This window comes from Hippichthys cyanospilos, chromosome 6, assembly GCF_059441005.1.
Source record: "Hippichthys cyanospilos isolate Australia breed blue-spotted pipefish chromosome 6, RoL_Hcya_1.0, whole genome shotgun sequence".
Taxonomy (NCBI): domain Eukaryota; kingdom Metazoa; phylum Chordata; class Actinopteri; order Syngnathiformes; family Syngnathidae; genus Hippichthys; species Hippichthys cyanospilos.
The window spans coordinates 12,727,134-12,753,254 of NC_142374.1; the positions used below are offsets into that span (position 1 = coordinate 12,727,134).

A 26,121-nucleotide genomic window follows, 5' to 3' on the forward strand; every position below is an offset into this window, starting at 1 on the left:
AAATAGAATATTCCTAAAAAGGTGTGTGTATATATGTATATTTGCATGCATATACTTATATACATCTATGTTTTGTATATATGTGTATATTCATGTATATATGTATCTGTGCATTTCACACTTCAATGATGTTCTACCTAGTCCGACACTACGGTACGCATTACTGGACATTGCATCACCTTAATCCTGTAAAACACAGCCTATTTTCCGCCGCATTTAAACATCAATAAACCCTTATCAGTAAATGCAACTTAAAAAATATGTGATATCCATTAATTAAATTTGAGTGAAATAAAATGACAAAAAACATATTCAAATGAAAAAATAAATAAAATGCTTGCACTCACTAAAGCGGCTGTCCTCCAAAACACTTTTTTCAGCACAATATCCAGCCTTCTTTCTTTCCTCAAGAAGACTTCAATGACTTGATTGATATTTTCCTCTCCTTCGGACATTGTGGGTTAAAAAAAAACAATGTTTTACAGTGTGTTATACAGTGTTTGATTTTTCTACTAAAGGGTCCTTGGTACCTTGGATGCTCTGCCTCCCATCAAATCCATCAGCTCACAGGCCCCGTACAGTAGCCTTCTAGCTGGCGTTATTGTTGCCAACTTGTGATCTGATTGGCTATCTCAACTATCTTTTAACTATCTGTGCCTGTTCATTAGCGTGCACAGATGCCCGCACTGTTGATTCTGAATGCCTCGGGCAGATTTCATTCAGCCTGGTGACACAAGTTAGCTGAGTTCTGATTGGAAAAAAAAAAGTGAGAGAGAGAGATAGAGAGAAATAGAGAGAGAAAACAAACCTTGGCAATGGAGATTTAAGCATTATTTCCTGATGTAATAATGGCTGGGTAGAAACAAAGGTGTTCTCTTTCAGCCTTAGTTTGTCTGAATTTCAATTCAATCGGCTTGTGAGCGACAATAGCCATTTAAACATTTGCCTTAACAGGGAAAGACCTTTTTCAAAGTTTGGACTTTACCAACCCAAGTACCAGCAACTCACTCTGTATTTTAACCAATTTTAACCTATTGTATTCATAATTCAAAATGGGTTCTGCAAAGATTTTCCATATTTCAAATATCTTTCAAATATCTTTCGGTATTCAGTTTTTTTCCCCTCTATTTGTTGTATCTACACAGGCTTTCGGATTTCCACAATCACACACATTCCTCACGACCCCCTTGGTGTGTGCAAGGTTCACACCAACGGTGTGTATCTCTAAGGAGGATGTGGAAATCTAAATAAAGATTTGTGTGCTTGGCTAATGAAACACAGTGTATTCCCCACAGTCTCATCAAGAAATAGTCTTTTTATTAGCTGTAGAACTTCCAGTACTTTTAGGTGCATCATCAATACTTTTCAAAAGTAAAGTAGAATGCCAGCAGTTATTCTGCCACATAAAGTAGACTGCAATGGGTGCAGGTTTTTTTTTTATTTATTTTATTTTTTTTACGTCTTTTAGACTGTATCATACGTGATTTGTTTGTGTGATAGATAGATAGATAGATAGATAGATAGATAGATAGATACTTTATTCATCCCCGTAGGGAAATTCACGTGTGTTGAACACGTGCAAGTGTATTGATGTTTAGTTTCAGTTTGTAGGTAACAATGTTTGATCTTTGTGCCAAATCGTGTTGTCCAATTATAAATTATGTACCAAACCACAGCTTGTCCTGATGTTGTTTATAACTGGTCATTTTCAAAAGCCAGTGGAAGACCCGCTAAACTTTAGCACGAAATATCTGGCAACTCATTGTATGCTGGGGCCAACCATCGCCAAGGCACACCTTTGTTTTTGATCCAAAAGGAACCCTTCACTGATTTATAACTTCTTGTTTTGAGTTTCTTGTGAGGAATCTGTGTGGCCAAAGGGGAGCTGACAAGGATAGAGAGTGATATGTATAAAAAAATTCCTAGGCTGGGAGAAACACGGAGATCAGAGGTGAGAAATGAAGAATCATGTGTTGGGAAGCGGGGGTGCACAGGAAACTCCATTGTGTTGTGGCTCTGGCCTTTTCCTGTTTGTGTGCCAGCTGTACTTCCCTCCTTCCTGTTGTGCCCAGGAAGTCACTGTCACATTCCAGCTCTGATCAGAAGTGTCAAATAGGTATTGAGACATTGCCTTCCCCGTAGTTTGTTTTTCTGCTATTCACAAAGATAGTAACTTTTGTCTTTCTTGAAGCGTGGTGAATGAAGCTCACTGCAGAAATGCAAAAGGCACACGCTAGCTAGCAATGTCGAAAAATGCAGCTCATGTTGGAATCAGGCTTTCTTACTTGGTTTCAATTGAAAGCAGTTCTTTCTCCCCTTGGTGAAGCTCATTTGGCTGCTTGAAAACATGGAAGCTTGTGAGCAAACGCATTCTCTCCAACTGGCATGATTCAATGAGGTTAGATTCTTTTATACGCACATACGTTATCATGCTGAACCTTATATGCATTAGGTATTATTTTTGTCAAGCTTCAAAATGTGTATTGCAAAAGAGTCCTTTCGGAAATTTGAGTACCTCTTTAAAAAAAAAAAAAAAGCAAAATACTCCAGGCATTTTTGTCTTGCCCCGGATACCCGCTTGTTAGTGTACACCAGAAAAATATAAGCAAAGCCAGCAACAATTGTTAATCCTCTGCACGACAGTAAAACACACTGGAAATGCATTGAGAAGGCCGACTTCAATATTAACCTTAGTTTATCAAATAAAATATAGGCACAACTACCTTGATAACCTGCACACATTGATGCTCACAGTCCGACCCAGTTGCTGTTCGTACTGATCACATCTTAACCCATGCTGATTCAAATTTAACTGTTTTAGCCAACTAATCACTCTCAAAATCTATTAGGAGAAATTGTCTAAACTATAATGTTTCTAGAGGGGAAAGTAGTGTGCTCCTAAGCACAGTTTAAACAAGTATTTTAAAAATGATCACGAGGAAATTTGTTATTTGGTCGTCTCTGTCTATAATTGTTTTTCACCAACACAATATTTGTAAAACAAGGATTACAGTAATATTCAAGAAAGATGGTAAATGGATGAAGCAAACAAACATTTGTAGTAATTTGTGACACACTGCTGAACAATGCGAGTGATGTTTTAGTTTTTTTTGTTTTTTTTTTAAATACTGGAAAAAGAACAAGGAGAAACACACTAGGTTTAGAAATAAACAGATCCATCAACCGATTTTCACCAGAGAAAGCAATCTGGCACAACTGAATCCATGCTTATGGGTGAAAGCGAAGCGCAATTAACTGTTATTAATATGTTGTGGTGCTGTAGTTTTAAATTGAGTTTTGGTTCTGGCCCCACCAGTACAATCTTCAGTACCCACTTGTTCATGAGAATGCATTACTGCTGTCTCATAACTAACAACACATACACACACACACACACACACACTTTGCATTTCTCTGTCTAATGTCTCATTTCCTTCTCAGCGGTGGAAGAAGGAGAATCTTCAGAGTGCGGAGGGACATGGGATGAGTCGACTGTCCAAACAGGTCAGTGTGTACAAACACACACATGTTCACTTAAATGCATGCAGTGACACAGTCCTGAGGCATACATGTAGATACCTCTACACAAGCATAGTGACCAGCACTGCATTTGTAATTTCAATTCCATATGGTTTATAAATGCCTTCTCCCCGGGATACTGCCGACTCGAAAGGGGCCGAGAGATGAAGTGAACATAGGAGGGATTAGAATGGAGGGACTGTTGAAACTACTTAGAAGAGGGGAAAAAAGCAAAGTAGAGAAATGCGGAGAGTTGAAAGCACATAGCGAGATGTGGAAAGAGACGGCAAACTTGCTGGTCTCTGGTGTAAGACTGAATGGAAAGAGATATGACAAAGGGGACGTAGAGAGCAAGACAGCAGAGATTTGTGGCCTCTTTGACTGCTCTCTGTTGTACGGCGATATCCTGGGAGGAAGTCAGAGGGATGTTCAGCCTTTTATTGTCTCTTTTGTTATAAGGGATTTAGTTTTTCCTCGTGTTCTGCCTGGCTAAGTAGTTCAAACCCTCCACCCATATACACTCCACTGTATTACTATTTCATATTTACGCTGGGGCTGCAACCAGCGTTGCCACAGTTACCTTGAAAAAGAAAGTGCGACTTTACTGACACCTAGCTTGACAAAGTGACTAAGTTACTTTTCCGATTGCTTAATTGACATTACAAGTTATATATTGATTACTTTTTCCAGATAATGACCATAGACTACCTTTCTTAACACAAAAATGACACCCGGTTCTGCCACTAAATTGGAGGTGTTTTTTTTTTAATAATAAGGTTAAAAAACAATGTTTGCTTTTATTAAAAATAAAGACAGCATTCTTTTTTTAACTTATTATTTCCATCCATCCATGCATCCATAATCTTGACTGCTTATACTCACGAGGGTGCAAGCAACATTTGCACTCACACCTAAGGACGATTTTGGAGTGTCCAAGACACTGGCTGTTTTGGGGAATGTGTAAGGAAACCAAAATACGGGGAGAAAGCACATGCAGGCATAGGGAGATCTATCAAACTCCATACAGGAAGGCCGGCGCCAGAATCAAACCTCTGAACTGTGAGGCAGACATACTAAAACACTCTTCCACTGTGCCGCCATAACTATTTTAATTAAAAAAAAAAAAAGCCTTTTTCAGACATCGAATTCATGTAATGCTATTTTTTTGTAATAAAAAAAAAAGACAGTGAATGCACACAGACATGCAATATGTCTTTTTTTTGGCTGTGTCAATCAATCACTGAATCATGCTTGAAAAAAACATTCCATGCCTTTATTCAAAAACATCACATTATTTCATAATGCTATGATTTAATTATGCTTCAGTTACTAGTTACAATCTGTAACATGTCAGAACAGAGCCAAAGATGTTTTTTTTTTTTTTCTGAAGAAAGAGTAAATGTTTTAGTTTGACTGAATACAAAGACAATCAGTCTGCTTTCATGAAGGAACAGAGAAATTGGTTAACATAAGCTGTTGAGAAGCTGAAATTCCGCATATTGTGGAACTCTCTGAAGTAAAAAAGATATCCAATTGATTCATAGATCGTCAAAAAAAGGAACAATCATATAATCAATTATTTGTCGTTCCCTAATTTGAACTATTGGGATTTTGCATGTACAAAAACTTTTTGTGTAATTTTTGTATTGTAAAGTGCAATTGATGTCTTGCTTCAATTATACAGAAATAATTGGCATGCCACTTTTTATTGGTGAATCTTTTCGAAGAGAATCAAGGGCATGTTTCACTTTTCATAGGAAACAGGAAAATAAATTCTGAATAATGCAGATTTGTGTATAAATACAAAAATCAAGACAAGACAAATTAGTGGAAGAGACTGTCCCTATGCAAATCAAGCGTTCCCCCTATTTGTGGTATTTTGTGCTTAGCAAAGACGAAATCCCCAAATTCCCGTCACACGGGAAAAAAAAAAAAAAGTCGGACTACCGTAGGTGTTTGCCAGCTGTGGCTACTTTTTACAGCCTATCAGAGAACAGTTAAAACACTTCCTCTGACTGCAGCCCAGCAGGGAAATAAGATACTGCTGAATGTGGTAAATACGGAGTTATCGCTCTCCCAGCTTCTTCTCGTGCCCTGTCTCCTCTTTAGCTCCACCGGGATGCAAGCATAGGAAAGTATGACCCTTGGGGGGGGGTCTATGACGTACACTGGCCTCACCCCCTCTCTCCCGCTCACTCAGACCCAAGTAAACGCTCCTCCAGGGGCAGCTATATGGGTCCATATCTGTGTGTGTGTGTGTATGTGTGTGTTTCAGGGGGTGCTGACTGAGGTCCTGGGTGGCTCACAAGAAGTGCTGTGTGTGTCAGTTCCTGCAGGAAGCTTCAGTCCCAGGACGCACATGCATGCACACACACATAAACGCAACTCTGTGCTATCTCATACTGTAGTATTTCCCTTCTTTAAAAAACAAAAAAGAGTTCCGATTTTTCCTATTCACGTTTTAGTTATCACATATAGGTCTGATTATGCCTTTTTCTCTGACAGTCAGTCTTCACCTTTGGAATTTTATTCTGACAGATTAGGAATGGGTCTGAATAACAAGTAAATAGACCTTGATTTGTGCACTGCCTGTGTCAGTGAGGATTGGGTCAGCAGACCGGAGAGAGAGGGAAAAACAGGACATATTGGAGAAATACACTATACCGCCCCATCCTGCTATTAAATTTACAAGCTTCCACCCCCTCTCCCTCTCGCCCTTGCTTTCCTTGGAAAATGTGTGTTGAGTTTGGAAAGACCCACGGGAGGGAAGGCAGAGGGAGGTGGGAGAGTGACTCGGAAGGGAATTGCATCAAGACAAATCTTTTCTTCCCCAACTCCTACATCTCCCGCTTTCCTTTGTTCCATTGCCATTTCCTGCTCTTCTTCCTCCTCTCTTCCCTTCATGCCCTTCGGAAGAGTCTGGAGCCAAAGGTGCCCCACCACCCTGCTACAATCCTTCCCGAAATGTCCCTGTTCGCTCTCAGGGGGGCAGAATGTCCTCACTCCTGACTTGCATTCCCTCCTGGTTCCTTGCTCACTAGCTTGCATGTGGTCTGTGAGGGAAATAAGCAAAGACTTGCTAAGTTTTGTCTGTCATATAAAGCCACCCTACTGTACACACACTTAGTGTTTCTCTTGGAGAACATTAAAGAGTCACATGCGGAAACAGTCAATGAGTCATTGTGGAAAAGGTTTGTCAGCTCCCCAAGCAGAATCTGAGAGACGGAGACCTATTACATTATAGTTGCTTGGTCGCAGCTTGAGTAGAATGTGCATACTTTGGTTATGAAAAGCTTGAAAAAAATGTCAAAACACCAGGTATTTGAGACAAAATATCTTTTCTACCCTCCTCATGCATTTTCTAAGTGAAGACACCCATCCTTCCCTCCATCCATTCTTGTATTTTTTTTTTAATATAACGTCTACTTATCCTAAATTGTCTGCTTATCTCCTAAAGTCAGCTGCAATAGCTGGGAACCATGTCATCTGACCATCACAGGATGCATAAAGAAAAAAAAACACATCTGGAGACTTTGGAGTCTTCAGTTGACCTAACATGTATGTTTTTGGAATGTGGGAGGAAGTCCACTCTAACATGAGGAAAATGTGAAAGGACATGAGAGACTCAAATACAGTAAAACTCTTCTACTACCAAACCTGCATGTGCAAAAAAATCCCCCATTGTGAAAAACATCCATACATTCAAGCCTTTCTCTCTTTCTTACATCCTCATACAAGGAAAAATCCCCCCCGTTGCATAATACGGAATGTTTTTTTCTGCATTTACGATACGCTGAAATTCACTACGGCGAAAACAAGCCAGGAAAAATCAAGCTTGGTTTCTACTTGACGAGCCGGCACGCGTTTTGCAACACTGTATACTTGGAGCGGCTTTCCCCTGCAGTCTAATGATATTCTCCCATACTATAGGTGGCAGTAAATTGACTCTACATCATACAAACAACGCTACTCTATAACAGAGGTAGAGAATCCTAGTAGATTCAAACTATCTAAACAGACTCCTCATCTCTCCCCAACGTGGTGCTTGCCAGGAGTTGTTTACATTGTTTAGATCACGGTATTCCTTTTCAGACGAATCATAAAGGCGGTTTTATCGGCAAAGTTCCATAAGCAATAGTTCGTCCGCCATGTTGTCCGATCAAAAAAAAAAAAAAAAATCAGGAAGATACGCGTTGCGCAAAATCAGTTCCACTTGAGCTCGGTGCAGAGGGGCGTGGTGTAGTAGTTTCTTTCTTTTTTTCTTATTTTAAATGTTGGATGGTTTTGTTTTTAACTTCAGTCAGATTGTAGAGTGCACAACATTTTTTTTGTGTTTACGTCCGAGACATAGATTTGCTATAGTGAAAAGCCCCTGTTGTGAACAAATTCTGGTTGCAAATATGATTTTGTTGTAGAGGAGTTCTACTTTATTTTATCCTTCACAAGGGCATCATTGTCAAGCGTCAAATCCTGAGCAACAGCCAATTTCAGAATGTAATTTACAGGAAGTGATCATCTGCGTGCCCACCAGTGGGCAAAATTAGCCACGTTAGTTCATTTTATTGAACAATTGCTGTTCAGGTAACATAACCAAAGGGCCGATTGGCCCACCTGAGTGGCTGGTACTGGGCCTCAGGCCTTATGTTTAAAGCCTTTGCTGCAGTGGTTCCTCTGTGGTGATCATCTCATTAGAACATCCCTGATGCATCGGATTGCATAGAAACAGAAGAGGGCATTAGAATGAACAGAAGGAACATTCAGATGCTAATGGCTAAAAAAGTAAGGAATGGAAGAGATGCAAGTAGTAATGACGCTTGATCCTGCTTCTTTGTGATGGTCCAAAAGAAGGACACTGGCCTTCTCTGTCTGCCTCTCGCTTCCACTCTCTTTCCCTCTTCCCAATCCCTCTCTCGTTGCCTCTCTCCTGAGGTCCATAATGTAGTTTTAATTTCCCCAAGGCTATACCACAGGAAAACAGTTCCTGCGTGTGTGTTGTGTGTCAACGATTATTGCCTGCTTGCAACAATGCACAGGCTTTTCGTCTGTATTGCAGCATTTAAGCCCTTTGTTAGAGGCTGTTTATCAATACACTGGATATGTCTGTGCACCAAAACTAAAATAAGTGAGCAGCTGTCACCCTGTTTGTCTGTGAACTTTTTACGATGTTCTACTGACTGTGTGTGAAGCAACCTGTGTCCCCATGTGGCTATTTTCTCCCTTACTTCCGTGACGTGAGCACCTCTTTCATCATCTTGTTTCCTGACTTGGGTGCCGCTCTCCCTTGCCGCAGTGTTTCCCACGAGCTTGCGAGAGTGCGAGTGTGATCGTGTATGTGAGTTTGTATACATGTGCGACTGCAGCTTGCCTCCTGGCAGGGTGTGGTGGGGGTATACTTGTATTGTGAAAACACAGAAAACAAGCATTGGTGAGGGGGAAACAAGATGAGGTGGGATGCAGAGGGGAAGAGGTGAGGAGAGAAGGCTTCTTAATATAGCCACCAAACACACAGCCACACTCCCCACACACACAACAAACACACTCACACTAACAAACAGAGACAGAGAGGGGAGGGGGGGTGTTCCCCAGAGGGATAGGAGGGGAGGCTGTGTTGTTGTGTCCAGCTGCACCTGTTCAACTTGTGTGTGTGTGTGTGGGTCAGTGTGTATTTGAGTGTTCTCAAGGCGGCATTTCTTTGTATTCTTGACATGTGAACTTACAAAATCTTATGCACTGGGCTGACATTTCCTGTAAAACAAAAAACACAGCAGATGAAGCGTATTTTATTTCGATGGTGTGTTTATTTTCTTTCTAATTAGGCTAGGTAGCGTTTGCTACAACATTAATACAGTTGATATAACCTCAATCTGTGAGTGTATGTTAAAGAACATAGCACAATTTGCCTCACAGTCAAAGGTTCAGTGAAGAAATCTTAGTTTAGGCTTCCTCCCAAACTTAGTGCTTCTAACTTTGCGTGTTAACCCTTTAGGCACCAAAGTAACAAAATGACACCATGCAAAATTTACACAGTATACCTTTATTTCTCACCATTATTGAGCTACAACGTTTTCGAATAGTGATATAAAATACATTGAAAAAAAAACGTAGCGACTTAATGATTAAAGATGTGTTCAGTTATGTACCCAGCCAGGCCAGCTGTACCCCGCACAAATCTTGCCCGAAGTCGGCCTGTTATCCACCCCAGTTTGCCTCTGTCCCTCCCCGAATGGGATAAATGAAAAGCAGAACTTGCATTTGACGATTTTTCTCTTTTTTTTTTTTCTTTTTTTATTCGGAATTATTATTGCTCAGCCTGACACCAAATACCACTTTGTTGTTAGCTTTATCAAGAAAATTAGAAACACTCTTGTTCGTGGCATTTTTTTTTTTTAATTAGGAATTGTGATTTCTGAGTCTTTGGTTCGACACCAGCGACATGCAAGAATTTTTGGTATTGTGTGCTCCGGCCCATCACAAAACATGCCACACGCCTTTTTAACTGGGTCTGGGTTAGAAGTCTGCTGTGGGCAGCTTGTGTGTGACTCATACTATGTGACATTGGTTGCATGTGTCTGTAGACACATCAATAACGTCCGTGGTCAACACGGTGCAGGTTTGATTTGAACATCACAGCTTGTTGCTGGTGGCCCTGCTGAAGGTGCTTGCTGAAGCCAGGTGCCTGTGAATTCGACTACAGTGATGATGTGGAGCAGAATGAAAGCCTTGTGTCGCGGCTGTTTGCTTTCTAAACATTCTGCTGGAAGCTCCACACACACTTTACCACACCTTTTGATGCCTCTTTAAGGTTTGTGCAGACATGTGCGTGTGTATGTAGGTGGTTTATGTACACTTGGCCAGGAAATATTCATCTCCCCGAGCAGCCGTGTGCAAGTCAGGCCACCATTTTTTGGTTGCCAAATCTAACACATAAGTAACTGACCTTGCCTTTGCAGTGTTACACTATGTTTTATTCCCATTTAAGGCTTCTTGCTTTGGGACTATTTTTCGGTATAGTTCTGTCACTAAGGTACAACTCAGGAATAGTTCCCAGTTCATAAGTTCCCCAGGTGATGGTTCATGCTGACTGTGGCTATGTCCATAACATAAAAAAACCCCAACTCGGTACCCAAAAATAATGTTCACCACAAAAGGGAAGTGAAGTTACAGTAGAATGTAAAATTGGAAACAATTCAAGCCTTGATGCGTGCAATTTGTTTTGCATAGGTGGTGCATCTCGCAATATGAGATTTTCTACCTTTCGCCCTCCAGATATTTTTTTCAGCTGGCAGTCCAGAAAACTTGACTTTCCCGCTACCCCAAACAATGCAGGATTTATTCTGTGTGAAACGGTAGCATTATGCAAATGAGCATGCGCGGGTATATTTTCATTCTCACAAGAGAATTTCCGTATTTCTTTGAGTACGTCGAGTTTTTTTCAACCCCCATATTGGAGGGGTCCACTTATTGCATAACTCAAAACACACGAATTTTCTCCACATATATGTGTTTGAATGACATTAATTCGAATGCGAAATAAGTAATATTATTTCATTTACAAGGCTTAAAATGTTTATATATAACCATAATTTGATATAGCATGCATCTGTTTGAGAGTGTTGGTGCACAAACATTGCAAAACTGCACTTTGGAGGACTCTGAACAAAGTGATGTGCTGGTAGTTTGCTGATGGGGGTGGGGGGGGGGGTGGGGGGCATTTTCAGTGACTCAAGAAGATATTTGGAAAATGTTACTACAGTACAATAAGCACCGGGTGGCAGAACAGGCCAATAACAGTACTTCGTGTAATTTTAACAGGAGACATCGAGGAAAAATAAAAGTTTTTCTTTCAAATGAACAATGTTTTTTCAACACAGAGGGGCCAACTCTTTTTGTGTGTTTAATTCCTCCAATGCAGTTTCCCATCCACTGGAATGGGTTAGTAGTTTTTTAATGTAAATGATATTAAAACAATCGTTTATTTATTTATTTTTTATTTTGCAAGATATCACTCAATCGAATGATTTTTTTCTTTCCAGAAAACTTGGTTGAGAGAGTTGTACAACTTTTAGGCCAATCCACAGAGTGATTTCAGTGATCCACTAACAAAATAAATAACAAGCCTTAAATAAACTAAACCAAAACATCACTTAAAACAGAAGACACATAGGCTGTAACAACACATGAGTGGAGTTAGCCTCACGGTATGCTCCTACGCTCGGTACGCTAAAAAAATAAAAAATATTTTCTCCCTGGTCAAGGTTTACTCCAATTAATAAATCTGCTTTATATGACAAGAAAATGCTCCATTTGATTGAGCATCTTATCATTTAACTCACTGCACACCGCGGTGAACTCATTTAAACTTGGGTAATGAAACACACACGCACACATATGCGCACCCACACATGCACACACACACCCACGCACACTCCCACACACAAACACACACTTATGCTATGAACACACTCTATGAGCCTAACAAGTGGTGATTAGTGGGTCTCAGCTGGGCGGAGTTAGGATGCGTAACATCACTCTGCACTGTGGACTCTGCTAATTCACTTCTCTTTATCTAATTACCCTGGGTGTACACAAACACACACACACACACACACACACACACACACACATATATATATATATTTACACACACAACAGTAATACTGCACACACACATGCATGCACACACCGCGTGGATCATTCCTGCAGATATGCAAAATGACCTAATTATTCCTGAGGTGTCACTTTGCATATTTATGTTTGTACCTTTATTAAAGAACCATTGTCCTCAAATTACTCAGGCTGATGACTACAGCATGGAATATTATTTATTACGTTTCCTCCAAGGGATTAAAACATCAGACAGGCATTTTATCATCGTCCAAAGCCAGGGTAACATGCTGTCAAACCTGCATGTAAACATTGTCTTATTATCTGTCAAAACCTAATTACATCACATGGTCAATGGGGCTATTTTTCACTTTGGAAAGAAATGTTTCAATTTGTTTGTGCCACATCTCAATTCAGCTATTATATTCATTTCCTAGGTTTGAATGCTATTTTATTCTCACCGCTATATATGTTTTTCTATTCAATCATATATCAGTTAATTTAATTCCATTACATTTTACACCCCAGATGTAATTGAGTCTATTATTACAGGGCTAGAATAAGAATCAGCGTCACTGTTAATTAATCATGGACAAGATTTGGAGACCTGTAGATGGCTTTGTGGCAACATAAAAATTCTTAATTGTCATATTCATTTAGCATTTCATTGGGAATGATTTTTGGGATTAAAATACTGTGGCTGTTTGTGTGCGTGTGTATGTACATGTGAAAGTATTATTATTTGTAGTTATTCCTGGTATTGGGACAGTCTGCGACTCAGAGATAATGGTTCTCTCTAGACAATGCTCGTGTGTGTTTTGTGCAAAATGCTATATCCTACTAAAATGTGTTTGCATATGTTTGGGTTTCGCGCATCAAACATGGAAACTGTTAACGCTTTGCCATACATAGCTTCCCTTTGACCTAATGTCATGTTTTAAGTTCATGCTTTCAAACTTAATGTTATACAAGTGACTCTGAAGCCATATTGAACTGAGCATCACAGACATACAGTAGATGAATGAACCAGTGTTATTATTTTTGCTACTTTGCAATATACTTCATGTTCCATGATACTGTAAGTTGCATGCATCGGCATGCTACTGTGATTAAGACAAAATGCCAAACAAAAGGCAAATCCTAATCATTATGGCCAAGTCTTTTTTGTAACATGTTTTAAAATGGTTGTTTGCAAGGGGTTTCTGCTTCTCCAGATCTATTTATTGCCACTTTCAGCCAGAGATGATGTTCACGTTTCTAAAGAAACATAATTCCTTTGTGTGCATTTAAAGCAACCACATACGTGTAGCCTCTGCTACCTGAATGCTACGATACAATGTTCCGAAACAATTACCATTGATGTGATGGTGTTGTCATAACCTTTAAGACAGCAAATGACAATGCGAGTAACTTTTGGGGTACGTGAAGACATTTAGGGGCTTTTTTTTGGTCTTTAATCCATAATGCCTTGTGCTGTTTAGTGGGTACTTGGATGACAAATATTTCACATAGGATACATCATCGAAAATAGCTTGAGACTACTGCCTTACAGTATGTAAGCAACATAAGTTATGTATAAACCCCACTATTTAACTCTGCTCACATATTTATATACGACGTACAGTATATCCATGTTTTGACTTGTAATGGGAGGCTTTTGAATGAGGGGGCATTAAACTAAGGCCTTCCTGCATGTAACCAGGGCAATTTAAACCTGCATATTTTCCACCATTCGAGGATTTGGCACATCTCCACTTTAGTCAGAGTTTTTGAGACCTTCAGTTTTAATGAAAGGAAAAAAAAAACGTCGTTAACGACAAGCCTTGACAGCAGGACAGCAGTTTTTTTATTTGTATTTTTTTTAATAGTTACAATATATGGACAATGAATATTTGTTTGATTACATTTCATAATTTTTAATACATCAAACTCAGTAAAAAAAAATAAAGTGGCCCACTTTCTTTCTCTGATTGAAAACGTTTGGACACTCCTGCTTTATGAGAATTATAGGGGACGCCAAATGAATACTATCCATGGGTTTGTGTATGTTTTAGTCCCCCATTTGTTGCGGTGGTGGGTAAATAAAGTAAAATGTGTAAGGAAAATACAGTAAGCCCTTTGGAAAAAAAAAAGAAACATGGTGACGAAGGGCATCAGACTGGTGCAACATCTACACATGGGCACACACACACACACACATAATAAGTTGCTTCACAAATGTGAGGGAGATGGTTTCATCTGGCTCGTCCCACTGTTGCCATGACAGCAGGTTGTGTTGGCATGCACTGGAATTGGCACTGACCTCACCTCTGGCATCACAACCCCCTGCTATGCATGTGTGTATGTGCAAAAATGTTGCCTTTTATATATTTGATGCATATTGTTTATGAGTATTGACACTACGGAAAATATCCTATGTATTGTATACGTGTGCATCTTTTTAGTAGTGCAGCTACTGTTAGATATTGAACACAACTGCTTATTATAACACCATGACTATGAACTGATGTGTGCTTACATATCCCATATAAAGTCATCCAATACAGCAGCTGTTTATTACATTCCACATTTATAGAATGTTTAGAAGTGAATATGGTTTCATTTTACTGCGGTACAACTGAAGTGTAGCTGAATTTTGACAGTGGGTGCGTTGGCATTTATTTATTTTTTCTCCTCTGATGTTCATTTATGCCGTTGTGTATTTTTTGTATAAATTTGAGCATGTACGTTGGTGTTTCGTCAGCCAAGGGTCCATATTCGCTCCCTGGCCAGACGGCGCTCTCACCACTGGACAGATGGCCAACACCCTCCTTCTCTTTCTCCTCATCCCTTCATCTAGCCCTCCTCGTCTCCTTCTATCACTAATGTCCTCTCCCACTGCACCCCATCAACGCAGTCCCGCATTCCCAACATCCCAGCATCCCCATTTCCCATCACACCTCTCCATTATAAATTAGTCTGGAAGAGATGTGGCAGTTGGATTTTTGGCAACTGCACCTTCTCCAGTTTAGCTCTGCTCTGTACTATATCCTTTTAGTTGAGATTTTTCATAGACTGTGTCATTTGAGAGCATGACTTTATCGATTATTAAATGAATGAAGTGTTTTTCCGGGACCCTGTAGTCGAGACATTTTGTGCTGTTCGCTTCGGACTTGTATGATAATAAAGGATTGTTCATGTCAATTGCAAGTTCAAAAAGTGGGGAGGTTTTGGTTGCTGCAAAAGAAAAACAACAATTCCTTAATTTCGTTTTTGATGGCCCAATACATATATCAATGTAGTATAAGCCAACATGCCATTGATACTTTGTTCTCCCACTGTAAATTTAATGAAGCGTCTAGAGTCCCCTTTTAAACTGAGTCCATTCAAATCAAATTTGAGGGAGACCTAACATATTTTTTCCTCTCGACAAAATGCATCCAGTCAAGTACAGTAGAATTTTGGTTAATTTTCTTTCTTTCTTTCTTCCTTTCTTTCTTTAAGTTTTTTTTCTTTTTGTTTCTTTGGCTGGATTTTCTGTTCTCTTTCTGGAATCTCAGCATTTCTAAAGTGATAATAAGGTGTGAAAATGGAGACACAATGGGTTAGAGAGCATTGGGGCATCACAACCCTCCACTGGTCACCTCTCACTAATACACACATTCACACTGACAATGTCACGTGCTGAAGCTCAAGAGGTATTTGGCATTCAAATTCATCCATTTTAGAGAAATCAGAGGACAAGCATGTGGTGGATCTGGGAAGGTTCATTTTGCCCTGTAAAACAAACAGGATCCAAAATGACAAAGCAACAATGAATTAGATTAATGAAAGTAAATGATGCTTCTCCTCACCAGACACGAAGCAAAATGGCACAAAGGAAAGTATTTTTAAGCATGGCTTAATGAGGCCAACTTGTGGACTGTGTGCATGGTTGAGCAAGCAAATCAAATTAAGAGACCAAGGCCCCAAACAGATATTACTGATCATGGTGACAGGAAAACGTATTCAAATCCGTACAACAATTGTCAATACTAATCATTATGTGTATGGTCTGTTCTCAGATGTCCCGGCATCAGTCAAAGCACTCGAGCCCAAGGACGACCACGGGGCTGCGCCTGAGGATGCAGAACAAGAGGAGCCTGGCGACCATGACGACGAGCTGGATGATGACTCCATATTCACTTGTGACAACTGTCAACAGGACTTTGAATGTCTGGCTGAGCTCACAGAACATCGAACCAACCACTGTCCAGCAGGTGGGACGCAACATTCATTCATATTGCATAATCGCTTCAGGGTTTCCAAGATTTTGCATGTACTGTACATGCTTCCGTGAAAGGCTGCTAGATGATCTTGTGGTCACTTTTCTCTCCCTTACCAAAAACTTGCATTTTATTTTAATTGACGATTTATTGCTCATAAATGTGTATTTTTTTAAAATTCATTCTTCCAAACTACTGGATGAGTTTCAGGTGAGACTTACCGGTAATACATTAAAAATACATACTGCACCTGCAGTTCTGTCTACCTCTGCCCCCATTCGGTTATGAAATATTTAGATTTGTAGAAAAACTTGTGGCAGTATAAAAAACATAGTAAGTGAGCCTATGCTAAGCAATATAATATTTCACATAAAGGAGAAGCCAACCCCACAATTTTTCTTTACAATCATATGTTTTGGTCACCCCCCACTAGTCTAAACTCAATATTCTGATTAATATTGAGTTTGTGGAATATGAATTAAGCACCGAAATCCACCTGTTTTTAATGCATGTCAGTGGGCGACCATTTTGCCGTCTGCCCTCGACTGAAAATGCCATCACTTTTGCTCAGTGCTCAGCCGTAGTTGGCTGAGGAAAATGGCTCACCCATTTTCCGACTTTGGTCATGTGACGCTAAGCCATGATTGGTTGTTACCCTGAGCGAATGTGATGTAATTTTCAATTGACAACAAGTGGAAAAATGTCTGTTTTCTCAGATGTATAAAAACAGGTATATTAATCAGAATACTATTTTGTATTAGTGGGCTGCATAGAACAACTCAACAAAAAAAAATGGGTTGACTTCACCTTCAAAACCATACCGTATAAAATTCCATGTTTTTTCAACCATTTTCTCCTTCAGTCTTGATTTTGCAACCACTTATCCCGATATTCAATACCTCCAGTTATAATACACTTACACGGGGGTCGTTATTAGTACTAGTGTAATTAATGGAGGGACTGAAAGGAACGCTGTGGGGGCATCTGGTTCCTACAGATTAATCCAAATGTGCGCTTAACAAGCCAACACATACACACGTGCACACACTTAGACTACAAGACAGTGTGTTGCCTCCAAGCATCTGAATGGTGTTTACTTTGATATGGTGATAAAGAAGTCTGTGAAGGGGAGAGCGTGTTTGGAGGAGGGAGGGGGTTCTTTGTTGAAACTGCTCAAGTGTTTTTACAGACTGTGTGTGTAATATCAGCAACCTCATATTCACCTGCTGCTTCAACATTCAGGCCCGGCAGATGCACATGTGTTGCACATCCAGTCAGGCTAGCTACCGGGAGACCATATTACAATTACATTCCAGTGTTTTATTTCTCTATGCCAGATCTAGATTTTTTTTTAATGTTTTGTGCAATATATGTTTGCCTACGATATCCTAGTACCTGCTTGTTAGATCAAGGTTAGACCTTAAGACGTTAATGCCAGTGATTAGCAAGTATGTCAAGAGGTACACAAAAGTAAGCGAAAAAAATCACCCGATTAAAAGCTGAAACTAAATAATGTTCAAATGGCTTCAATAGTCGTGATCTTAATCCAGAACTGCCCTTTTGTTATGCATTGTTCGGTTGCATTTAATGTTTAAATACTAAATACATTATTCTTATTTAATTATTTAGCAGTATTTATTTGTAAATGTCTATTTAAATACAATGTGTAATAACCTGTTATAATAAATTATTTTAATCTTTGAGTTTTTGGTGTAAAAGGCTTGAGAGCCACTGCCATTCCAGAGAGGATAACCTTTATACAACAAAACGTTACCATCAGATGTAATGAATTCAATGAGAATGACAAATATTTTTGCGAGGCGATGCCAGTGAAATGACCACAGGGAAAAGGATTTCTTTTTGCCATGTGAAGTGTAATTGTGATAAAATAAGAATTTGCATTTTTTTTCAGCAACTTTAATGTACTTTTTTCTGCTTAGACAAGCCTTTAACCTGTATAAATGCTGTAAAAATGTATTTGAAAGTTTTTTTTAAAAATATTGCTTCTTCATTGTGTCAGTGTTAAAATGGATACAGTTTTAGCAATACAATGATTATGCAGTTTTTATAGATGATAATATTATTTATGGTGTGTGTGTGTGTGTGTGTGGGGGGGGGGGGGGGGTTCTATTTCCTGGTGGGGTGCGTGTGGGAGAGGGGGAGAGGCTGTGCAAAATATAATTGAGAAGCACATGACATTTCAACTACATTATTTCTTTAAGAAGACTAACCATGGCATGCCATCAGTTGTAATGACAAAAATTCTGGCATCACAGATAATTATGAAGGAAACGTGATTTAATTCTTGTAGCTTTTTTTTTCTTTTTTTTTTACTTGCCTGTGTGTTTTTGTGACTGACACAAGGCCGTGCTTTTTTTTTTTTTGTCCAAGCACACATGTACGCCATGTCACAGTCAGAGCATCGGATGTGGCCTGTAATTTTCAGCACAGGAGTCTAGGGAGGCTGAGATCTTAGTGAGCAAGAGAGCACGGAGAGGGCAAGAGGGAGAGCTGGAGAAAGGAATGAAATAAAATGATGAATCTTTTTTGCTCCCTGGAGAAAGAGCGCTTCAGATTACAAAGTAATCCCACAGCTCAGCAGGAAGTGTGCTTGCATGTGGTAGTTTGCTTATGTAGATTCAACTACGAGAAAGTTGTTATGGGGCCGCTATTTTTTGGTTATTATTGTGGAGAAGCTTGATTTAAAAGCATGGACTAAAGAATCCTTTTATGTTTTCTAGCTCCTGCTCCTGGGAGCTGTTGTAGTGGGAACTATGGGGGTACATGCACGCCGTCTTCGAGGGATAAACACGATACTCAAATTTAAAAGAAAAAAAAAAGATATTCCTCCTTGGTGGTACCCGTATTTACATTCAAACCTTGTGATGCATGTACAACGTTTTCTTGAATATTTGTGAGGTTTGGGGACAGTTTTCCTACGAGTATTCCATTGACTTGATTTTAAAAGTAATTATCAGTCATTATCTTTATCATTAACATTTAAAGGGGAAGTACACTTCCCCCTTAAATCTTTCACAATATATGTTCTAGTTCCAATAATCTGAACATGCTACTCTAATTGTTATTGCATTTTGTTCAATATGAATTCGCAGTTAGCAGCAAAATCCACCATAACCATTTTAGAATGCCTTTTTTGCACTTTTTTGTCTTAAAAATGACATCACTCTTGCTCAGTGCTCAGGTAATGACCGATCATTGCTCAGTTTTTGAATGTCACAAGCAAAACATGGTGTACTGTGATTGGTCAGTACTTGAACCATGAGCAACTGTGAGGTCGTATTTAGGTGACAGCAAGTGACAAAATGCTGACCCTTGAGATGGAAAGAAAAAGTTGGATTTCACTACTTAATTCATATTACATAAACACAACATGAATTAAAATGCTGTGTTTAGATGAGTAAGAGCACGTAGAACATATTATTGTGAATTTTTTTTTTAACTTGACCCCTTTTAACTGTAAAGCTTTTATCATGGGATTATTTAAGATAAGAACAGGTGTTCTTCTGATTATCCTGTTGCAAAATCAAGTAATTATACAATCATACAAATTTAATTTTAATAATAATATCCCTGCAAAATTTTGGGCAACAGATTTTGTTGCTTAACTTTTTTCTAATTGACTCATCTGTATCAATTCACTTCAATAATTGTTTGTTTTAGCACTACATTGGGCATTTTAGCTCAATGCATTATTGTATTTTAATGTTGGTCATAATGGATGTTGCTTGGAGACTAAGCATTTCTTAAGTGGTACATATTTTTTGAGAAACACTATTCATTTTGAAAGCATATACCGGTAGCTTGTAGGTAAAAAAGTGTGTAAGTGGTTTGCACTACCTGCAGGGTTTAAAACAGACAATTTTTTTGTGGGGCTCCAAAGGAGACTTATTGTGACATGTGTCATGATGAGCCAGTGGACGTGTATATACTGTAGATACACGTACACAACAAACTAGCAGATATGTCTACGCACATGCTTGGTTAATAAGAAAACAGTTAACACCCACGGTATATCAAAACTACAGTAAATATTAAAACAGTCAGTAGGTCACTTAAAAAAATTAAATATAACTACATTAGAACAGGCCACTGAATTGATAGAAGGAAGCATTGAGCACACAAAAGTGCATCTACTATATGTTCTTCCATTTTTCCAGCAGATTTCACTAATTAGTGTGCCTGAGTGGGCTTATTGTGGTGAGGAAATGACGTTGGAGCATACCCTGTATACTCTTGTGGCGAATGAGTCCCGAGTTAGCATGGAGCTACAGCTATAACACTGAATGGGTCCCAGGTGCAACTGTGAAGCACCAAGTAATTCAGTGGCACTCTAGCAGAAGGCCTATAAAGAGGCACCATTAATTTGAGAACAAATTGGACAAACACACTCGTACACACACTGTGGCGCAGATCAATGACACATAAATGTGTGTATACCCAATCAAGTATGCACATAAGCCCAAACAGGACATCAGGCGCATGCAGTGTGCTTCAGTCTGAATGTGCTTTCTGTTTTTGCACACTTAAAACACATTCTAATAGAGTGTTTTGCCTTTTTTTCCCCCCATCACGTATGACTTTTTAATGAACAACTGTGTATGTGTGGTGCTCTTTGTGCTCTACATGTGGGTATCTATCCTGTGGGTGTACTGTGCGTGCAAGAGAAAGAGCGAGCAAGAGAGTCGCGGGAGTGTCGATGGGTCTCAGTAGGAGTCAAAATGTGGAGCATAGGCTCCCCGAGGAGAGGAAGAGCGGAGGAGAAAAAAGAAAAACCCGCAGATCAAATGGTGAACATTCTCTGGCCCCACTATGCCACATCACATGCTCATATACATCTAACCCTACAATAACCTCAAATCTCCATGCTAAGATTGAATTACTTTCATATGAAACTTAGTTTTCATCTCTAATAGACCCTGTATTGGAGACAAATACTGCACAAAACTACACTTTGCCTATAAAATTTTGTGGAAACAGTCGTCACAAACAACAACAAACAACAGGATGATTTCCATGGTTTTAAAGTTTTAAAGAAGCTTTAATGTAGAGTATGTTTTAGGGCCGTCACAGACAAATCCTTTTAAAATCTATTATGTTTGTGATTATTCCACTCTTTAATAGAGTAATCGACTAAAGTATGATAATCGAAGTATGATAATCGAAATGAGTCTTTGAGTAATTTGAGTATTGCTGTGAATATAAATGGTCAAACATTTTTTTCTTGTCCTGGATACCTGCTTATTAGTGTTCAGAGCAGAAAAAATATTTCTAGTCAATTGTAGCAACAACCTTTAAGGCTCTGTTAATTAATAAAACACGCCTCAAAGGCAGTGACAAGGCCAATCTAAAAATAAACCAGATTTAAAAAATAATATATTGACATTAATGCTTTGGTGTGCTTTTATTTTGAAGTTATTCCAGGCAACGTTCCGTGGCATAATAGAGGTAGCTTGACCACCCTCTATACTGCAACTGTTGCTCCCGACTCCCGAAAGAACATTGTTCTTAAATAAACTTCAGAGTGCTAATAATTGATTAATTTCGCTGACAGCAACATACGGCTTCCGTTGCCAGTGTTTAACCTGTTAAAGCTGCATCTAGCTTAAATTAGCTGCTAGCTAGCAGCGCCCGCTGGCGTAATAGACATGATAGTTTGATGCCAGCTGCCAGGGGTGGGCATTTTACATTTTTTTGCTTGCCCACTAGTCGTCAGTGCTTCGACCTTCTTCCGTCATAGTCGGTCCAACAGTTTTTCAAACCAAAATTTGTAATGCTCCGTTCCTGCCTCCGGCAGCCTGTCATCGATTCGATGCTCACTCCATTATTGCTCCACTCCTTCCCTCTTCATGGCCTCCTCTAAAAATTCAAGTCATCTTACTAAAAATTAAACATAAACATCTGGAAAAAACACAATTACCAGCAGTATCAACAGCTTGGCATTAAACAAAAAACAAAAGCTAATTCAACAGTCTTAACTTCAATCATACAAATTAAGTAGACGAGTTTAAGTCAAAATAAATTAGGTTTAGGATCAGAAGAAACAGTTTCAAAACCACGGTAGTTATGTACTGTATTTTTCGGACAATAAGATGCACTGGATTATAAAACACATCAACAAAAAATTCACAAACATTTTATTTTTGGTACGTATCGGCTGCACCTGACTGTAAGTGCCAGGTTGTTTCATCAGATGTTCAAGCAGAAAAGTAGTACATTAAAGCTTTTTCAATGTTTGCTTTTATTAGGAACTTTTTTTCAAATTACCTGGTTTTGGCAGTATCATGAAGAAATAAGAGAAGCACAACACACATTCAACACAGATTTATCATGCCTGCTTATTTAATTAGAAATAAGAGCAGCACCAACATACTTTCAACATAACAAGTAATGTTCGCATACTGCTCAACACAACAGTAACATGCCTGATTGCGTTTACTAGTGAAAAGTGTCTCCTGGTGTCAAGTAAAATAACAGTTAAAATTCAAAACTTCAGCATCTTCTTCTCTCCTTTTATTTACCAGGAGATTGCCCTCTGGTGGTTAGCAAGAAAAAAAAAACAACAAAAATCTGGAGATAAGGTGCACTGCACTGCATGGTTTAACGCGTCAGAAAAAATTACCGTTTTATAATCCAGAATTTACGGTAAATGAACAGTGACAATGTCTTGTAATTTTCCTTAATCAAGGTTTATCTGCGCATACAAACCGAATTTTTGTGAGGTGTTAGCGCAAACACAACAGTGATGTTTAAAGAAATAGACAGAAGAGAAAGGATGTGACAAATAGTAAAGGATGTATTTTTCTGTCAAAGCTGGAGGGCCCAAACTGGCACTGTCAATGCCAAATAACCATTAACCCAGCCAGTAGCGTCTTAGACAACGAAAGTGCAAGCGAGCGTGCGTGTCAGAACTATACGTTCCAAAGATATTTGTGAGATCTTTTTCAATTGAGCACCCAGCTGCACTCTTGTCTTTTCTGCTTCGTCTCACTGAAGGAGAGAGGGAGGGGGTGTTCAACAAAATCAAGGGAGCAAAGAAGAGGAAGAGGGGAGACAGGTGAGGGGAGGGGGGGTGAGGAGGGGCTATCACAGGAAGAAAAACATGGAGGGAATGGAAAGCAGGCAGAATGGAAAGTGTGGCTGTTAGTGCAGGGGCCCTTGGGTGACTGGTTTGTCCCCCGTGGGACGTCTCCCCTCTGCTAAGCCTCAACCGTCTGTTGCAACCCGCTCTCTCTCTCTCTCTCTCTCTCTCTCTCTCTCTCTCTCTCTCTCTCTCTCGCTCTCTCTCTGTATCTGACACGCACACACACATGCACGCACCTCAGTGCGTCTGTCGACAGCAGAGCAGCTGAGTCCTGTGAGGCCAAAACTCTTATTAAAACCACAGATCACTTTCTACGAGAAGGGAAGCTAGGAGGAGCTTCATTTGAAACAAAATTACAGACGGCCTCCTGCACTCTGCTCTGCCACTTGATCTGGGTATGTGTGCACATATACAGTATGTGTGTGTGTCTGCGTATGCACTATGTCTGAAAATCGAATGCAATTTTTGTCCCCTCAATATTGCGAATGCGATTTAACATGAGATTAGTATGAGATTATTTTTCAAGGTCCTCTTCCCAAATAGATTTAACAAACACTCACACAATGCATTAGTAAATTAAATAATAATAATAATAATAATAATAATAATAATAATATGTTAACAAATATCAGATATTGTACTATGTTTTGATCTTGTAGGCGAGATTGACGCTAAAATAATAGTAAAAGACTGATTGGCAGTTTATTTAATTAATGTTGTTAACTTACTGAACTTTTGAACTTGCAGTCTTTTAGGCGTTCACTTTGAAGGTTTTGCCTACGAAGTGTGGCATCAGGTCAGAGTCCACCAATGATGAAACATACATCTGTGTATTTATCAGTGCAACGGTACATGTTTTATGATGTATAAAATGTAACTGTTAAGCATTGAATTAAAAAATAATAATAATACAGTACCGGTCAAAAGTGTGTAACCACCCTCTCATCAATGTTTTATCATTATTTAGTGAAATTCTGTAAATTGTACATTAATGTGTAAGTTATTAAAGTTATGCATGGATATTGATGGAATCGTGAAAGAATGTTAAAACAATATTTGTCATACTTTAGATTCTTCAAAGTGGGCACCTTTTGATAATAGCTTTGCATTTTGATGTGGATGATGATGCCTCAGGAGCTGGAATGGCTGAATGTGTGACTGAAGTTTTTTCCAAAGTTGTGACTGCTACGCTGTAAACAGTAGCCATTATGGTTTGAAATCTGAATTCTGCTACATTGGGATGTTGATTTGAATTTGAATATTTGTTTAGTCCTGCTCGTCGCAATGCTCTGCCCTTTTCCTGTTCACGCCATATATTTAGTGTCTTTTTGTTGTTTTCCCTGTCTGCTTCCGTTCTTCCCTCCTTCTGCCAGCGTACCTGCTTCCTTGTCAGTCTCCCCCCTACGCTTTTTGTGTGAGAGTGTATCTGGGGGTGACCCGAAGATTCCTGTGCTAGGCCCTTGGCACACAAACAAGTGCGCGGGCACATACACACTTGCACACTAATAGCGCACAGACACAGCTGGCTCCTGCTCAGGTTTTCCAGGGAGAGAGCGGGAGCCCGGCACCAGAGGAGAGGGAGATGGAGAGGAGAGAGGGAAAGGGGGGGTGATGGGGTAGGGGTGGGGGGTCGCAGCGTGCGACGACGAAGAAGGGTTGTTGTGGAGTCATTTTTCATCACAGGGTTCATTTTTCACTGCACTTCTTCCACTGACTTCATCGCTCTATTTCTCTTTATCTGTCCTCTCCTCCTGCTCCCCTCCCTTGATCCCGCTTTGTCTCTGTTTATCTTCCCTTTTTCATGACACCCCCCCGCACACACACACACACACACACACACACACACTCCCTATCTCTCTTGTATGCGCTCCCTCTCACCCAAACTCTTTCCATCCTCCTTCCCTCGCCATCTCTCTTTCAGCCTAGTTTCTCCTTTATGAAATATGGATGGGAGCAGTTTTGGGTGCGCTGAGAGGTTTGCAGTTCGGGGAGTGAGGATGGGAGGGGGGCTTGGGAAGTGGCAAGGGAAGGAAGAGACTGGGAGGGAGAGAGATGGAGCTGGCGTCTCCGCAGACGTGCCTTGTGCATGCACCTAAACACCTCACTGAGCAATCTGTCAACATGTCAGCAACACATGTTTGGTAAAAAAAAAAAAAAAAAAAAACGAAAAAAGAGAGAGAGTGGTTGGAAGGAGAGCGTGAAAAAGATCTCTCTTCCTCCAGTGGGAGTAATGGCTCCCACCAGGGCTCTGGAAATGCTTTGAATTCAGCAGATTTCTATTGCGGGCTTCTCCCCTGGGGGCGTCTTTTTACAATGCCTGCATCTCAGAAATTTGAGCCTGAGGACCCCTAGGGGCGTCCTTTCATAATGCCTGAAAATGTAGGGTTATATTGTGTGCTCTTCCCCGTGAGGCTTTTATTAATACCTGTATTCACTGCCGCTGGAAATTACACAGGCGGCGCTGCAGGGACCCGAGCTCGCTCCAGGAAGGGAGAAAGACTCTGTGGGGACATTTTCTCTCTTCTTCTTTCTCTTCTTATGCTTTCTCTCTCCCCCATTCCTCACCTCTTTCTCCCTATGTCTCTGACGATTTCAACTCATTTTGTTTTTTCTGACTTAATGCAATAGTGAAACCAAGAATTTGCCACAGGA

General features: G+C 39.7%; 1 protein-coding gene across 3 annotated transcripts in view; it reads left to right on the top strand.

Annotated features, from left to right (window-relative positions):
* znf423 (zinc finger protein 423) overlaps positions 1–26,121 on the top strand; it is a 129,215-nt gene that overhangs the window by 15,642 nt on the left and 87,452 nt on the right. For 2 of the 3 annotated variants that reach the window (XM_088417873.1, XM_088417874.1), the window contains exons 2-3: positions 3,442–3,504; positions 16,167–16,361. In XM_088417873.1, the coding sequence (XP_088273999.1) occupies positions 3,442–3,504; positions 16,167–16,361 (258 nt within the window). The remainder of the gene's footprint in view (positions 1–3,441; positions 3,505–16,166; positions 16,362–26,121) is intronic. The other variant, XM_088417875.1, reaches the window with a different exon arrangement.